Raw genomic sequence first — 19266 nt, forward strand, 5'->3', positions numbered from 1 at the left:
TTTCAAATCCATCTATAATTAGTTTCTCTTCCCCTAGTGGATCCTAACATAAGATAACCATTTCATCTAAAAATAAAGTGCTAAAATAGTGCCAAAAAAATTGGCATCAATCTCCACTTCCTTACAAAGGCATTAAATCAATCGGCCTCTATTTTGCAACCATCAACATTTTGCTTTCAAGTTTTCTCAAATTTTGATATAAAATTCCTCAAGAGAAGAAATATCTACAACAGGGTTAGAAAAAATTGTATTCTACAATAAAGCGAAGCGTAATTAACACTTACGTGAACAAAAAGAAAAAAATATAAAATGTGTTGGCTATATGGATAGACACCCCAAATCATTTTTCAAACCCTAGTGTCTCAAATTCAAACGCCATAAAATAAACTAAAATTTAGAGATATTTTAATAACAATTAAACACGACAAGGAATTGTGCGAGACTACATACTGGGTAGGATTAAGTCACTTTAGGTTTGAAGTTCCTTTGTTATCAGTTTTGTGTGTGCAATAGACAAGCATAATCCATGAAAATAAGAAACAAAACACAACCAAACAAGCACACAAACAAAGTCCACACTCAGTAAGAAAGAGGTAGGGTGGGGAAGGGCGTCGTCCTTACCAAAATTAAAATAAAAAAAATATCTTATATTAAGATAGCATGGCCTACCTGCAAGTGCACTTGCAAAGGCAACACCATATACACCCAAAATCCTTCAAATCGATGGATATTTACATAGATCAATTGTATTTGCTTATCCTTCAAAGATCATGGTAAATGTCGACCAACACATAGAAACACATAAAAAATAAACTTTTAAAAGGAATTAATGATAATAGCTTAATCACAAATACTAATAACATTAAAAAAAAAATGGATAAAGAAGGTTAAGGAATTAATAGTAATTGCTTAATCACTAACACTAATAACATTTTAAAAAAAGAAAGATAAACACCACAAAAAAACAATTTTATTAACACTTGGCAAACTCTTAAAAAAAATTGAAATGGGCAGAAATCAGTTTGTAAAGGGAATCTGTCCCATGTAGAAATTAAATTATTTATTTCTTCAGTTAGAAAACCTTTTATTCTATTCCGTCCAACTAAAACACAGGAAAATCACGAATAAAAAGGCTGACACGCGAAGAAACACACCCTGTCTGTCTACTGTATGATACGCCTCCTACTCGGTGAGAATTTGTCTAGTTTTACAATTCGAAATAGCTCTTTTCAGAATATGAGCGTGGCATCTGTGACTTCGAATATTAAAAAAAAATGAAGACCTGTCCTTCCGTCCTGCTTCATTCCTGGAAATGCTTAAAGTACTTCCATGGATCATGCCTCCATAACTCAGGCATGACGATTTTTCCTTTTAAATGGGAATGCTACTTTGCCATTTTACTGGTGAAATTCCAAGTGCCCACGCCACCATGCTGCAATTGCATCCTATCATGGATGCTAGACGTTTCTCTTCCTTCGCCATGCACTTCAATTCTTATGGTAAAGGAGGGGGAAGACAGTCAAAGACAAAACTTAACAGCTTGATGGGGAAATGCTGTAGCCGAAGAGGCACTGTAATGATGTCAAAAAAGGATCCACAGTTGCGGTCATACATTGATGAGAAGGGGGAGGAGGGCTTATGGAGTGTGATTATCCCCACATACAACAGGCTGCCGATATTGAGCAAGTGTTTGAAGGCAGTGGAGGAACAGAGTAATTACAGAGAGTCGGGTATTAAGGAGTATGAGGTAATTGTAGTGGATGATGGCTCTACAGATGGTACTCTCCATTTTCTGTTGAGTGATGATGAAGGACACCTTTCCTGTGAAGAATTTATCAGCTCTAGCAAACGCTTTCCTCATGTGAAGGTCCTGCAGCAGAATCATGGAGGTGCAGCAAGGGCTAGGAATTTAGGCTTCTTGCATTCCAGGGGCTCTGTCATTGTGTTTATTGATTCGGATATGGTTGTCACCCCTGATTTTCTGAAAGATCACGCTCGGGAACTGTACCAATGTTTTCTCACAGACGGGGATGACGCAACTTTTACATATGGACGTGTTATAAACACCCACAATTTCGAAAATCCACAGTCGGAGCCCTTCAAACTTACAGTAAGCAATTATCATCTATTGGGTAATATTATCTTGATTTTTAATTGTAATACTGTAGTTCAATTATAGTCTCAATGTGCTAGAAAATGTTTTCTTTCTTTGTGCAACCATACTCCACTTGCATTTATTATACTGGGGGTTGATAAACATGAGATTTTCACAGTACATAAGAATGAGTTTATTTTATTCCTTTTTAATAGTGAGATGGACGGTCCTATACGTTGATGTAAATAAAATAAAGACAATTATTTGCGAAAGCCATCATACTTATAATAGGGATTTCTATATAAATCTGGTGAATTCAAGGCTCAAACATTCATATAAAATTCCACTGGACTGTTTACCAAACGAAAGGTCTGAACTTTGCTCCATCTAATTGGGTGTCCCTCCAGAATCCAGGTAGACGGGGAAAGGGTGGGAGAAAACAGTTCAATTGTTTTTAATATCAGGCACACCTTCTTTCATTAAGCAGAATATAGAAAAGATTGGGCTATCGAAGCATTTTGATAGATTGTTTGAGTTGGCACATGGAGAGGAGAAAACACTTTTGAGAATATTGCAATCATTTGTGCTCATAATTGCATTTACATTTGTAATGGATACATTCTAACAGCGAATAGAGGAGAAGGGAGAGCAAGACATTAACTGCATTTTTCCACTTGTTAATCTCAATCTTTTTGGGGCTTATTCTACTTCATGTACCTTAATTTGGGTCACTTTGGAGTCTCATTATTAGTATGATTCATTGCTTGCCTTTATGGGGTCTTTATATAGTCAACCATGCTAGAATCTAGGTCAATTTTACTTTTATTATAAAACCAAGATGTCTCTTGCCATTACAAACTGAAAAACGCAACGGGAGTTTGTAGTTCAATCCCCAAGTTGAAAAGTGGAAATGGCTATTTGGCAGAGTCTACTAGGTTGAAAACTGTCAATGATGACCTAGTGACACGTCAAGTTGAAAACCCCTTTAGGGCAGTTTGATAGAGACATCTTTGCGTTATCATCAAGGAGATCATGCTTTAGAAGGACACCTCAGCAGCAAAACACAAGAAACATAGCTTCACAAATAGAATAATTATTCAAGAAAGGAATAATAATTTTTTGGATCACATAATGGACCATTTGCGGAGAGAGTTTTCTGGGATTTCTAAGGCAGAAACTTTTGAATATCATGTTTGAGGGTGGTTTGAAGATTCTCTATAAAAATGGAGTGTTTCCGAACTTCATTTTGCAAAAGACTTGCACTAAATTTGAATCATAGAGTATGAAATGAACACCGAAATGCTTGCACTGCACTAGTTTTTGCTGAGAGTTGCTTTGCCATTCTAAACATTCTTACCTTGTTTGAGGCGTTTGTGGATTATTCACAGTGATTTATAGGATGACGAAGAATATAATGTGATAAAAGAGTTCGTGACATTTTAATAAGTAGGCAGAATTCTCTATAAAAATAACTTATGGCATTTTGACCAGTACAAGGAAGAAATGCAATTGGCTACTAGCTTAAGGATGCTTGATAAAAGAAAAATGCTGAATAATTAACATTGCCAGATTGATGTAAACAGAGTGATGAAAATGCAGAAATATTATTTGTTTTCTTAACATGCCATTCTCACATACTCTTGCCATGGCTGTGTTGTACAGCAATGAACTGAAGTACTTACATGAGTTTTTGGATGTTTGTAAAGTCAGTTGACCATCCCTACTGCAACAAGATTTTTTTTTTGTTTTGGCATACAAAGGTACATGAACTGTTTGATGAGGTAGTCCATGGTGTGTAAAATCTTGATGCTAACAAAGTTAAACTTCATTACAAAGAATCCATAAGCGACCTCCAGTTACATATCTCTATTCCAGGCTTCTTATTTATACAAAAACAGCCACCAGAATCAATTGAAACCAATTCCCATCCCGCAAGCATCTTCTCTCATCTATCTTTTTTTGAAGATTCTTTATCTTCATGGTTCTTCATTTACTCAAACAAACATGTGATGAGACCAAATATTTCATGTTCTCATTGAGGTACATAAAGTTTAGGATACAAACTTCGAGTACGTTGGCATGGAGGTATGGTCGAAGGAATTGTATAGGAAGGATGTCAGAGACCCATTTATGGTATGAAGTTTGAACGCCTTGACCACCTTTCTAGGTACATTCACATGAACGTGTTTGGTTCTGCAGTGTGTAAAGCATTACCACCAAGAGAACCCACATCATGTTTTTTTGAAAAATAGGGGTAAAAATTTATTTAATCAAAGTCAGAAATACAAATCTGCCAAGAGCCCCAAAAGGTCCAACCAAAGAGACAACTACAACAACCAGGGGAATTAACTACCAAAGAAACCCATTAGTTAGACATATCCTCAGAAATCAACTTGGCTAACCTTTGGGAGCAATCTGAGGATAGATGCTCCACCCATCAACATTCCAACCATCCATATGCTCTGAAGCCCATTTGGCTATGCAATCTACCACACTATTCCACTCCCTCAAGATATGAACAATGGAAATAAAATCTAGAGAGTTACTTAGTTGGAGAATTTCCCGAACAATCAAAGCCAACTGCCAATTCACTCCATCAAGGTTCTTCTGGTTCAACGAGTTAATCAGAATCTGAGAGTCCGATTCCCAAATCACCTTACTCCAGCCAAGAGTGCAACACCTTTCTAGAGCAGTAAGAATAGTACAATATTCCATAAGATTATTTGTTTGCTGACCTTTATAAATAGAAAAGAAGTAAAGGACAACACCGGTACTATCCCTCCCAACTCCTCCAACTCCAATGTCGAGGATTTACCTTGGAGGGTCCATCAGTATTAATCTTTAAAATACCAACAAAACGCAAAGTCCATCTACCCTCCCTTTGGATTTTTCTGGTGGAGACCTGCCTACCCCTAGAAGAGATAGATTTTGAACCATTCTCAAATAATCCTAAGCCCCGCATCACCTCAGCCTCACCAGGGTCCAAGGGAATAGACACCCCACATTTAGCATAAATAGTCTCTTGAAGCATGCCCATAATCCTTTGCCAAAGCTAGTGGACTAACAACTTTTCTATGGTTCCTTTCCAATCATATCTGCCAAAGAATGCAGGAAGGACCAATATTCCAAGCCACTTGAAGAGAAAAATCCTTAGTCGACGGCCTTTCCAAACTTCTCCAGATGTCCACAAGAGAGGAAGCATGAATACAAGCCTACTTCTAAACCAAAAATGCTAAATGATTTTAGAAAGGGAGCACTAAAGAAACAAATGAGGAGAGCACTTTTCACTATTACTACATAGGACACAAAAAGACGGACTTTGTAAAACATGCTTCCGCAAGTTATGCTAGGTGAGACATCTATTACGAGTTGCTATCTAGAGGAAGAAATTGTATTTAGGCCAAGCAAACTTATTCCACACATGCTTCCACCAAGGAACCTCATCCCCCCTATATTTATGCTGATCTTGATCTTGATACACAGAAGCAACCATATAATTCCCCTTGGATCAAAGTCCAAGCTAAGATGTCACCCCTCATCAGAGAACTAGAAGCTCTTCCAGTTAAAACCCAAGTTAACTCTTCTCAGTCCTCCATCGATCCTCCCCCCCGACAACCAATCTCGAGAATCCTTCCATTTAAATGCATCCATCTGCCCAATTCTCTAAGCAACTTTGAAGTCCTCAACCAAAGATCACCCAGCCTCCAAGAAGCTAAGACAAAGATGTTGTAAGTGTGGATACATAGACATTATCAGGGGAAAACCGTCCCAAGAATCATACCAAAATAGGGCCTTAGAGCCCCTGTTACTTATCCAAAACAAGCCTAACTTAATCAAGCTATCACCCCTTTTAAGAGAGAAACTACATCATGTTGAAATCTCAAGAACTTGAGATTAATATTTTCAATCTTGAGTTCTTTGAAATGATGCTCTTAATCCCAAAGCTCATAGGAGAAAGGGGCATTAAATTAGCATTGAATGCCTTTAGAGCTAAAAATACTAATAACAATTATTTTCTAATTATAATTTAGTTATCCATATCATGAAAGAGCTACTTGAAGGTTAAGTTTGCAAAAAGAAAAGTCTAAAAAGTGCAAAAGCGTGCAATTCCTCTATTCCGCCAAATGGTGAGGCTATTAAAAGTTGAAGCCTTTCATCCCTAGATGCATGTTTTCATGTAGTTTGTATTTTGGGGGAAAGTCCTTTAGATGAGCCAACATTATTAACAAATCACTTCATTAACAACTTGTAAGGGTTGTTGAGACCAAAACATTCTATATGATGTCTTGTTTGGTATACATGCTTTTGCATTTTATTAATATGGAATCTAACTATGGCATTAAAGAACTTTTGTGGAGGGGCGATTGATCTATTGATGTTATTCCATATTTTATAGAGGCCACAAGAAGAAATAATTTAGAATGATCAGTTATAGATTTTTGTTCCATCATCTTGGCCATTTCCCTTCCAAATGGTTATGCATGTTTTGCAATGCCGTACTGGGTCCTCCGACCCGTCTCCCGTGAACTTCGACAATTTCTGCTTCTCCTGGGTGTTCAACATTGTTTTCACTCAAAAGGTACGTGTGTATTCGCCTTGTGTGCCGGACCTGGGTGGACTGTTTCGACTGCTACGTTCCGGTGCTTTCCCTGCACTCTCAGCCACGCAGGCGTCCTCTACATGTCCACCTTCAGCGTCCCCAACACTTCGATTACTTCCAAGTGTGTCGGACCTGAGTGAACTGTTCCGACCGCTACATTCTAGTGCTTTCTTTGCACTCTCAGACACGTGCGTGTCCTCTACACGTCCACCTCCAACATCCCAACACTCCGAGTACTTCCAGGCTTCGACTCGTCTCTGTGCTCCCTCTGGCCGAGGATCGGTGGATCACCTAATCGCTTGGTGTTGACCACCTTGTGGCCTCTTCTCACCTTTGATGGGATCTACGGACATGAATCACTCAAGGCTGACCCAATTTCTTTTAAGGCAACGGTGCCAAAATGTTTACTGGTACAACTGGTAAATTAAATATAGAAAATAACAATGTACATGACAATGCATACCAGACATGACAGTAAAATATATCTTTATTCGCACATGCAATCATTACAGAGAAGAAGACCATAGATGGTTGGCCAAGGATTACAACAAATCCGACAATACTGTCCCCCTTCCTTGGCAGTACACGACATATTTAAAGGACCCAACGGTTGCCGAGAGGTACACAACCGTCAACCAACCAACACATAACTACCCGAGACTGACAACTCACTCAATGCAATTAATTAATACATTGTCGGATAACAAATATTATCAAACATAACAACAGGCAATTTATGCCGACAACACAAGCCTTCCTTAAGCTGCATGAGAACTTAAATTTTCACTTGACTAGTGGAGGCATGAGAGTAATCCAAGATTGGACAAGTCGTTTCATCTAGCGTGAGTCCTACTTTTATATTCTCGCCTTCAAATCTTTTTTGGGAGACCCTCAAGATTGCTGATTGGCATGTTTGATTTCATCCTTTTGGTTGAGTTCTCATGCTAGATGATGGTTGTATGTGAGATCTTCAACAATTCGCTAAAGAAACCATCACCCATCTAGTATGCAATTTTGATTGGATATTGTTCCTATAGGGAGGAAGTTCTGTTGTGAGCTTATAGTTGATCTTTTAAGATTTGGGTTTTAGATGGATATGCAAGATTATTTTGATTCAAATGGAAAGATGAATGAAGATATATTGGCACATATAGCAGCAGTTTCAATGTGTAGCTACACTTGAATATTTCTCAGAGAATTGCAGAGACAAAGGTCATCGTTGAGTTTGCTAGCATGATTGTCAAAGTATTGAGATTTGTGCATCATTAACTCAATTAGTCAACGTTGTGGCTAAGGTAGGCTTTCCTAGATGTGAAGAAAAAGTTCAAATATAAAGAGTTAGTGTCTTCAACGATAATCATTAGATTCTGTCTAGGACTCTAACCAAATCATTTTATTCTTGAGAGGCATCTAAAGATTTCTATAGACCTAAGTTCCCTGAGGACATGTCTCCTGTTTCTCAACAAGTCCTTATTGTTAATTTCATAATGAGCATATCATAACATCAAGGCCCTCAAATACATAGTTCTTCATCAGGGGAGCCTATGTTCTTCATTCCTGCATAAGTGACTTAAATTCAGAAAATGAAATATCTATGCAAATGTCCAGCAAGTCAATCTCCTTATCATCTAGCAAAAGTGTTGCACAAAGGAATTCAAAATCCTTGATTTGGCAATATTGGAGTAGATTCTTAGAGGGTGGAGCAGTTTTGTATCAAGGCAGTACTTTTTAGACAAGATTGAGGCCTTTATAGAGTAAGGTGAAGACTAATACCTTACGATGACTTTGAAAATCTTAGGAACTTTAGGTGCTCTATTGTGCATTGAGTTTTTGCCTCAACTCAGATTTATAATATAATCATTAAAATTGTTTGTGTTTGAGACATAATCACTTAAATTTAGTTTAAGTGATCAAGAGAGGGTCTTGTTGGTAGTTAACTATGAATAAAGTTATAATGTTAGTTGTGAAGTAGCTACAACTTACAAGTTGGTTACTTTCACATATTACCTCATCATGTCATAATTAAAGCTTGAACCTTTAGTGTAAACCTAAGATACTGGTTCTTGGCATTTTAGGCTGGGTCCGGGTCCTGGTTCTTGCCCGGTCCTGGTCCTCCCCTAGTTCTCCCTCGGTTCCACCCAGGTCCTGCCCAGGTGGATGGGTTCTCAGAGGGACCCACAGAGAACCCATACACTTAGGAAGGACCCAGGTGGAACCCATGGAGAACCCGGGTGGACCCAGGAGAACCCAGGTCCGTGGGTTCCCAAAAACGGGGCCCACAGGTCATAAAAACACAAAAACCAATAAAAAAATACTTTTTAAAATATTTTTTTAACATGTAAACCCATGTCTTTCTGATCTTTTCCAATATGCTTCACCGGTCTGCTCTAAATTTTGTTCTTATCCTCTACATAAGGCTGCTCATATATTCTCTTGTTCTATCTCACCAAGCTACTCTAGACTACTGCAGATCTGCTTTTATTTATGTCCTTATTTTATTCATCCTTTTGTCCTAATGCTATTCTTATTCATCTTTGTCATGCTCTAACTTAGGATCCTTTTTTCATGGCTGAATGATGCTGTATTATATTATTCTCTGTAATATCTGATATGTTTATAACTGCTGTAATATATCATTGTAGCAGTCACATTGTATATTTCATTTTTGTATGGATTGTATCATTGTAATAATAAATAATGGTAGTGATAGTTTATAATTATAATTTTTATGTTTGAACATATATATATATATACATGTGTGTGTGTGTGTGTGTACGAACGAACCCGTACCCGTACCCAAGAAAAAATAAAATTTGCCAAATTCGCGAATCCGTACCTGAATCCGAACCCAAACCCAAACCGGTAACTTAGGTGTAAACTGTAAACATCTTGAACTATGTAATGCATATAAGCTTTTGTGAAGCAAGTTTTCGATTGTAATAAGACATTGGAATATTAATGTAAGTTAAATGCTTAGAAGGTTTTTATGCCTCTTGTTTTGCATCTTCAGCGTTACTTATGAAGATTCTCTGCACTGTTTTTGCATAGTTGTTTGTTTCTCAATGAGATTGTGTTGGATGGTCTAGAAGGTCTTTTGTTCATTTTAGATCTCTAAATAAGTCTAAGTGAACTTCCTTAATCTTTTTAAATTGGCATCAAAGAGGATCTTATCTCTCTTTGAATGGTGTCTTACTATTCACTTTATTTTGGCAGTTATACATGCATGCAATGAAATATCTTTTAAATAGCTCTTTCATTTTCATATATATGTATGTATGTATGTATGTATGTATGTGTCTGCGTCTGTGTCTCTGTGTACGTCTGTATATACATATGTACGTGTGTGTGTGTGTATGTATGTATGTACATAGGTACGTACGTACGTACGTACGTACGTATGTATGTATGAACATGTATTTTACATTGGCAGTTAAGGGAAGTCTTCCCTACTAATAGAGGAGGGACTGTTAGAATACTGCCCCTAGCAAATTTTTCCTTACAAAATTTCTGAATAACAACACCAATGCTACAAAATTGCAATACTCTGCATGACATGTCAAAATAAAGATTTGTTGGAACCAAAGCACCAAAGGAGGGCTTGAGGACGTCAACAAAGGCCACCACTATTGATACAAAAACATTTAAGCTAGCATCAGTAAGTGCATATAAAATATAGTTTTCTATAGGTCTGTGCTATTTTATTTTGTTGTGCATTGGACTCTTAGATATTGTGTGCGAGATTTGAACTTTTGAACTCTTACTAGTTACTAGCATGGCTTGGCTGCAAAGATGGTTCATTTTACAGATCTCATACCTTCCTATCTATGTCATTCCATGGATTATGCCACTAATATACATTAGTAGAAGATGACACACAAGGTGGAAGTGATATGGTTTTCAGAATTAATAATAAAGATTACAATTAGTTATAATTAACCTAGTGATTGATTGCTCCTATTCAATCCAATTTTTCAAATGGGGGATTTTATTTTCACTTTTGTATTTGTAAATGTTAGTATTGTTAATATTTATCATTGGAGGATACTTTTTCCTTGCTTAGGAGAGGTTTGGTGTTTATGGTCTAGGGCGGGAATAATTATGCTCCCTACGGTTCCCTTGCAATTAATTTTTTGTTCCCTTATTGAGTGAACATTGGGTTAGCACTCCAAAAGAATATAGTTTATTTATTCTTTTTTCAAGTTGATGATAAAGATGCTACTCATTTTGCTTCCTTTCTTGTTGCAGAACATGGTTAAACATTCTAAGCCATTTTCCTTTGGTAAATTTCCTTACTAGGATAACTTGTCTAGTTCATAAATAAACATAATTTACTATTCTATGTACTTTTCCATCTACGAAAGACATTTTCTTTTCTTTTTTCAGACATTCTAAATGATGCAACTTCAATAGGATTGCTTCTAAGGATTCTATTTGTGTAGGCCTTAACAAAATTTTCACGAGTATCTTTGTTTTTGTCCCATATCTGATAGATTTGGAATTCACATTTAGCATAGGAATTATTGTCTTATTTTGTAGTTACCAATTTTTAAGAGGTAAGAGTTGAAACTAACTTAACAAATATTAGTTTATGTAAATAAGTATAGTTTTGTTTCTCTAAGTTTAATGGGGTTTGGTGGTTCACCTTCCCGTTCATCCGTATCAACTTAATATTTAATGTAGCTCCCGTAAAAGAGCCTTTTCATAGTTCTTAGGGTCAACATTTATCACACAAATACAAGCCCTTAATTACAACATTGAGCCATTAAAAAACATAATTTCCATTGCAAACATTCAGCAACCATCGATACAAATAAGAGACATTAAGACAATAAAATGATTTGCAGATTAACAACATAACTCAGGCCTTGAAGCCTTACAACATTCTCATATCCTACAAATGAGTGATAGGCTTCCTCATGAGCCTACTTCAATTCACACTCCTTCTAGAGCTAGAGATATTCAATTTGGGATAACCCTTCTTGGTTCCCAACATTACTTTAGGAAACCATTACATGATTTCCAAGAAGAGGGATGACCTCCTATGGACAAAATGCATTACACAAATTATCTTTTCTTAATTTCGAGTCAAATGAAGTCATTATTTTTGAAAGGAAGCCAAGTGTGGAATAAATGCCTAAGTTACCAATTCGAGTACGGATATGGAATCGAGTACAGAATCTCAGAATTGGCAAAAAATTTCCTTGGGTACAGGTACGGGTACATCCATACATACATATATATATATATATATATATATATGTTCAAACATCAAAATTAAAAAATATAAACTGTATCAGTGGAGAACTATAAGAAGAGTGATACTCATAAATCCATAATTGCCAATAAATAGAATATTTTGATAGCTCATTCATAATTTGCAAAAATGAAAATACTCAAGTCTCAAAATGTCATTACACAATGCAAATTCAAATTATAATCATTTTTAATATTCATTTTCTTCAGCAAAAGGATCAAGGTCAATCACAATCAATTGTATTGCCATTACTACTAGCTGTGCCAAGTGCAGAAGCTTGTTCAATTTCTTTTTTCTAACATTGGACAAAATGCCAAATCATTAACAACATAAGGAAAGTGATTTCACAAAACATAAGCAAACAGCTGCTACATATGCATAATGTAAATCAACTGAAATCAATCTCTGTAATGCTGATATAAAGTTTACTAATCCCGTGTTCATAGGTATAGCTCATAAATGCAACTGAAATGATATTTAATTGCTTGCTTGTTGGCATATTCTGATAAAAAAATGTTGTCACAAAGTTATGAAAGTGAAACCAAGGTTTTAATTTATGAAATTAAGCTTGGGTGCAGCGCTTGGTACTTCCTAGGTGCGTGGGTTCTTTGTAGCTCCTTCATAGAAGAATCCACGAAGAACCCAGACACCCAGGAAGAACCCAAGACGTATCCAAACCGTACTCGTTCTAGGACCCGGGCTAAAACAGAAGAATCCAATATCTTAGATAAACACTTTCAAATGCTAAATCTAATAGGAAAGATGATGCAAAAATTTCTTACAAACCCTTAACTGCTACAAATTAATTAAACACATTCAAAATCAGATTTAAACAAATAAACTCAAAACACTGATATACGTGGAAAAGCCCTTTCGGGAAAAACCCCACACTCCAAAAGCTAGACTCAATTTTATTATCAGCAACAACCAACAGTTACAATACAATGCCTAGAGCCAACTCTTGTCAGGAGTAAATACAACAACAGAGAATTCTAGAGAATATTTGACACATAAAAGCTTCTTAGAAGATATCCAACCTATCATACAAAATACACTAAGAAGCCACATATTTATAGAGCTTAACACAAGTGGAAAGCACCCATGGTTTCCAAAACCAACTCCCAACATTGGTGCATGTGGTGTCATAAACAACTTGCTAAACCCATGACATGTGTTGGTTGAAAATTTTGTACACTTGGGGAAATATACAAAATTGTGGTTTCAACCACAGTGTGTGAGTAAAACTCTCTTAATTAAGGGAAGACTCCCCTATCTAACTACAACTTTAAAAATAAAATAGGATAGGAGAGCAGTCTTTCATCTTCTTTCAAGAAAGACAATATCCTTTTCTCTTCACAGAAAAGTGATAGCGATTTGATATAAAACAACAGTAACAACTTTCGAAATGAAATGAGAGAAAGGAAATGAAGTTTCCTGAAAGCTCAAAGACTTCCGTCACTTCCTTCGGGATGGGACAGGACAACGATATCAAACTCAAAGACTTGATTATGTGAAGTCCTATCTACCATTTTCTATACTAATTCTATCAAGAACAAATTATAACAACTCAAAGACTGGAATATCTTATTCTTTTCTACTTAAAACAATGGGAAGTAGTATAAGCTCAAAGACTCACAGCTATTTCTCACAAAATCTGCTTCTAAACTCTCTTAAGAATAAGTGCAAGCACAAAGACTTACAACTCCTCTCAAAACAATAATTATTCTAATTTATATTAACTTCAAATACTTGCAGCACAAAGACTGCAAATCAAATTCGATTAAGTTCTTTGAAGAAAAACTTGCAAGAAAGATAATATAGAACACAAACTCAAGTATGTAGCACAAAACTCAAAGCTTGAGCAATTTCCTTCTATTCCTTTCAATTCTTGAATTCACACATGAAAGCTCAAAGACTTCTTTGCTGTAAATTTGGTAGAGTTTTTGCTTGCTTTCCAAAAAGATAAAAATTACAATAGACCCCCTCAAGTATTTATAGGAGAGGAGTCATGAGAAAAAGGTGGGAGGATCCCAACTAACTTGAGAAATTCTCTCAACCACCAAAACTTATTCAATAACTAATTATGACTTATTCCAACTACAATCCTAATTGAACACAACTTGTAGTTGCTTTACATGTAATTACAAAAGTGCAAGTAATGAGTTAACTTGCAATTACAAAGTTATTTTTTTACATGTAACTTGTCAAAACAAAATTAAAAATGCATAACTAAAACTATTCCATGTGTCTAAAGACGCGACTCTAACTGCATCATCCTTTGTATGTGATGATTTTCATGTCGCTTCAAGATGCTAGAACTTGAAGTATTCTGGATTGGTAAAGACATCTTGAACCGGAACGGGAACTTGCATCCTTATCTTCTTGCTTGGGGTAGTACTATCTTTTCAGGAGGGAAAGGGTTGCCTTCCTCTTTTCATGTCATGACCATCTTTGTCTTGAAAGCATTCTATGCTCTCAACCATGAATTGTTGTTGTATCTCTTCTTTGTATCATCCTCCATTCTTGAAATCTGCTTGCAAAAAATAAGGCCCATGCCTTTGCCTTAATCCATTGATTTGGTAGATCGTGTGTGCAAACCAAACTGACAAGGGAAGAGATAAATTGATGCAAAAATGGGCTCACAAGTGAATTTCGGGTTCTGGAAGCTGCATTACCATTTGTGGGGAAAACAAGAGCATTAACTTGCAATTGTGGAGAACAAACATGCAACTTCATATGTGTAATGGGTAACTACAAGTTTGCACTTGTAATTGGACCTTTAAAACTCATTTTCAATTGTTTTTTTGATTGCATTTTGGACCAATTTCGGGTTCTGGATGGCTGACCGCAAGTAGACTTTAAATGGGGAAAATGAATGAAGGTGTGAAATGAGTGGATGAAATGGTGAGAATGGTATGTATGGATGATGGCAATGAACATGGATGAAAATGGAAGGATTTTGGGAAGATAATTATTTTCATTCAATTTGTAATCGAGATTTAAAATCCCGAATACAAGTAAAGAGGGAAAATGGGGAAGATCAATACACTTCTTAAATTGCTTTGCAAACTTGGAACAAAGGGGAAAATCTCTCACAAAAACCGATTTTAGGAAAGAGCTAAACAAAACTAACAACTATAATGAAGAGAAAGAATCTCTTATAGAAAAAAGAAGAAGATTCAAACCCTAGCCACGTTTTTGAAAAAATGTCATATGTATCAAAATGCCTATTAAAAGCATGAAGAATCGGTCAAGTAAAGCACCCAACCTCCACGCCTAGGCAAGACAAGCCAAAACGATTTAGGAAAGACAAGATTCGTGGCACTTGAATGAGGCAAATTGTGGCATTTTTCAAAAACGTTTTTGTTGTTAAAACACCATAAAACCAACGATAATATCTTCCAAATGGCATGAAGAGAGTTGGAAAATGCATGAAAATAGCAAGGAATCCAAAACGCCTTCCTCCTCCTAAGATTTCTCCACAAAAATCGGTGGAAATTGTCAACAAAATCCTCCAATATTGCTGGTCGGGTTTTTGGGAAAGAACAAGAAGTTTCATTTTACATGTAATAGTGAAAATCGGGTTTTAATTCCCATATTACAAGTTTAAAATGTTACTTTTCTCTCAACAAGGCAAAATGGGGTTTTAGAAATCCAATTGCAAGTTTAAAATTCCCCAATTTACACTTTATGAAAAAAATCGGGTTTTTTGGGCACAATAGCAAGTTTAAAATTGTCACTTTATTCCATTTCTAAGCAAAATCGGGTTTTGGAGAGAGATATACAAGTTATAAGTAACTTGTAAAGGGAAAATAAAATCCCTACAACAAGTTCTAATACTCAACACATGTAATAGGGGAATAAATTCCCCATTACAAGCAAAAGACATTAAAATAGGGGTTTTTCAAAAGAATTACAAGTGACTTTTAAATATGCAATTTAAAATTAACTTGTAACTTATCCAAAAAAATCCCTATTATGACTTAAAAAGCCAAAAAGCATCAAGGGGGAAATAAAAAGTAAGTTACAAGTTCTTTTTTCAATAAAGTGCACTTGTAATTAGCCAAAAATTTCCCTACAAAGACCAAAACAAAGAAAATCATTAAAACTTGCAATTCAAGGAAAATTTCCCACCTGCAGTCAGGGAGAAAAAACCCGAAATTGAAGGAAAGACATAGCAAACGAACTCAGAATGCAATGAAATTTGAAACATGGTTAGAGGATGGATTGAGAATTAAGTCAGTCCAAGGATTAGGCAAAATTTTGCCTCGGGAAGCGTGCCATAGAGTAAAATTTTCATTTTTTGACAAAATTTTTATTTAATGGTCCCTCATTTTTTAAAACAAAAATGAGGACAATAGCATGTTGCACGTAGCAACTTCCAAAGCAACAAATCATAACTCATCCATAATAGCCACCTTGGCATATGCAACACCTACCTCACACCACTTGTCAAAAGTGAACTCCACCATAAATACCAATTGCCAAATAATAACTCTCCATGACTCTTCCACCAAACTAGTAACTGTTATACTTCCAACATAGCAACCTATGACACTAGTCCCCTCTTTTTAGGACTTTCAAAGTGGGTTCAATAAAATAAATAAATAAAATAAACATGTTTGGACTCTAAGGTTGAGACACCTTTTAAAATCCCAGCAGTATCCCATTTGTTGAAGACCTATCAAGAGTCAAAACTTTATCACCTGCTCAAGGTTCCAAGGCCCATAGAATCGGCACACCATCTGAACTTCTCAGTGTTTACTAGCTTCATCAGTGCAGTTGCAACATTTACCAAAGTATCAACTTTCTCCATCTTCCACCATATCATGAACAAAATGGAACTATACATCAATATGCTTTGTTTTGGAATGGAAAGTACGATTCTTTGCTAAACAAATAACACTTTGGCTGTCGCAATAGATAATAATCTGACCTACATCAAAACCAACATCCAAATACAATCTTTTAAGACAAATGGCTTCCTTACAAGCATGAGTAGCTGCCATGTACTCTGCTTCTGTAGTGGGCAAAGCGACTATAGCTTTTCGCTTACTCATCCAACTAATAGCACCACCAAGCATTGTGAAAACATATCCACTAGTGGATCTTCTGTTGTCAATGTCACCTGCCCAATCTGAATCCACATATCCATGAATGCAAATTGAATGTCGAGGTCCAAAGGGATAACCATGAAAACACAAGGAATACTCGAAAGTACCCCTTAAATACCTAAACACTCTTAATCGCATCCCAATGCACCCTACTAGGATTAGCCATATATTGACTAAGGACTCCTATTGCTTGGGCAATGTTTGGCCTCGTACAGACCATAGCATACGTCAAGCTGCCAACAACACTTGCATAAGGTACTCTAGACCTATCCTCCATCTCAGTAAGAGATTTTGGACAATCCTCCATAGAAAGCTTTGTCCTGTTTAACACTGGAATAATTGACTACCTGCAAGTTGACATGCTAAATCTCTCAACACAAAGTTAACATACTCTAGCTCATCCAAAGCTTTCTACTAGCAATATCTCTAATGATCTTGATCCCAAGAATATATCTTGTTGCACGTAGATCTTTCATCTCAAACTGTGGTGCTAATTGAGACTTCAAATTTGAAATCATTCTTCTACCATTTCCAATAAACAACATATCATCCACATATAGGACTACGATAAGAATGTGACAATTTTCAGATTTATAATACACACAATGGTTAGATTTAGATATCAGAAATCCCAAAGACAACACATAGGTGTTAGACTTTTGATACCACATTCTAGAAGACCGTTTCAAACCATACAGAGATTTCTTCAACTTACAAACAAGGTTTTCTTTACCTTTTTCAATGAAATGCTCTACCTATGTGTCATGTCCCCTCGATCATTATATATATATATATATATATATATATCCTAAATGAAGTAATTATTAATATTAATTAATATAGTAATTACCATCGAATGATTATTTGAAATTTATTTATTAAATATTATTATTTAATTAATATTTATAACTAATATTGAAATATTCAAATAAAAACAAAATTAATATTATATCATAAAAATAAATTACATGTTAGATTATAAACATAGTGTACATAAACAAAATTTATATATTTAATAATAAATATACATATTAAATAAATATATAATTTATATATTTAATAATAAGAATAATAATAAAATTAACATACATAAAGGATAAATATAAAGATTATTTAAGAATTGTTAGACAACGATTTATTAAGAGCAATCACAATAGTCAATGCAAATTATCATTATAGCCGTGCTGGGAGGAAGGTTAATTAATTGTCTCGATCAACAACATATCTTGCTCGATATATCGAGAAGTCAACAAAGCATATTGGAATCGATCAAGTAAAGGCATATTACTGATTTCCTAATCAATGAGGAAGACTAATAGAATAGACTAAATAAATATCCATCAAGGAAATCGGCTAAGGTGGAGATAACAAATGTAGTGGGTTATTAAAGTTAACTATTAGTAAGACTTCTTAATCATGAAGAAACGCCATTAGCATATTATGAAGAGTCACTACTTCAACCCAGAACTTTTCTTCAAACCCAACATCACTCAAAAGCTACCCAGAACTTTTGTTCAAACCCAACATCACTCAGCATAATCATTGCCCTCTCCATCAACGTTTTGTTCATCCTCTCCACAACTCCATTTTGCTATGGGGTGTATGGAGTTGTCTTATGTTTCTCAATCCCATTATCCTTACAAAATCTATTGAATTTTGTCGAACAAAACTCATTGCCATTGTCAGTTCTCAAGCACATTCTACTAGTTTGGTTTTCAACCAAGGATTTGAATTCCTTAAACCGACTTAAAACTTCAAATTTACTTCTGAATAAATACACAAATGTCCTACTATAGTCATCTATGAAAGAGACAAAATACATAGATCCAGATATCGAAGGAACATTAATAGGACCAAACACATTTGAATGAATATAATCCAAAACCTCAAAAGACTTATGAGAACTGGAATAAAAAGAAACACAGTGTTGTTTACCATAAACACAATGTCGCATAAGTTGAACTCGAGATTACAGTCATCAAGGCCTCCAACAAGGCTCTTATTTTTTAGGGCTTGAAGACCCTTCTCACTAATGTGACCGAGTCTTTGGTGCCATAACATTGTCTTCTCAACTGGGAGCTTCATCTGCAAAGCATTCGCACCCTTAGGTACCTAGAAAGCACGAGCATCAGGTGTAGAAACAATAGTCTTCTTTTCTGCTTGATCTGATGGTGAGGATGAAGAATCCACTATTTTTGGACTT

At 35.7% G+C, this 19266-nt stretch overlaps 1 protein-coding gene across 1 annotated transcript in view; it reads left to right on the top strand.

The window, feature by feature from the left end:
* Positions 1–1136: 1136 nt before the first annotated feature.
* The window catches only part of LOC131079997 (uncharacterized), a 95257-nt gene continuing 77127 nt past the window's right edge, over positions 1137–19266 (top strand). Inside the window, exon 1 of the mRNA XM_058018046.2 lies at positions 1137–2110. Within this exon, the coding sequence (XP_057874029.2) occupies positions 1376–2110 (735 nt within the window). The 5' untranslated portion in view covers positions 1137–1375. The remainder of the gene's footprint in view (positions 2111–19266) is intronic.

This window comes from Cryptomeria japonica, chromosome 3 (genome assembly GCF_030272615.1).
Source record: "Cryptomeria japonica chromosome 3, Sugi_1.0, whole genome shotgun sequence".
In the NCBI taxonomy this organism is placed as follows: Eukaryota; Viridiplantae; Streptophyta; class Pinopsida; order Cupressales; family Cupressaceae; genus Cryptomeria; species Cryptomeria japonica.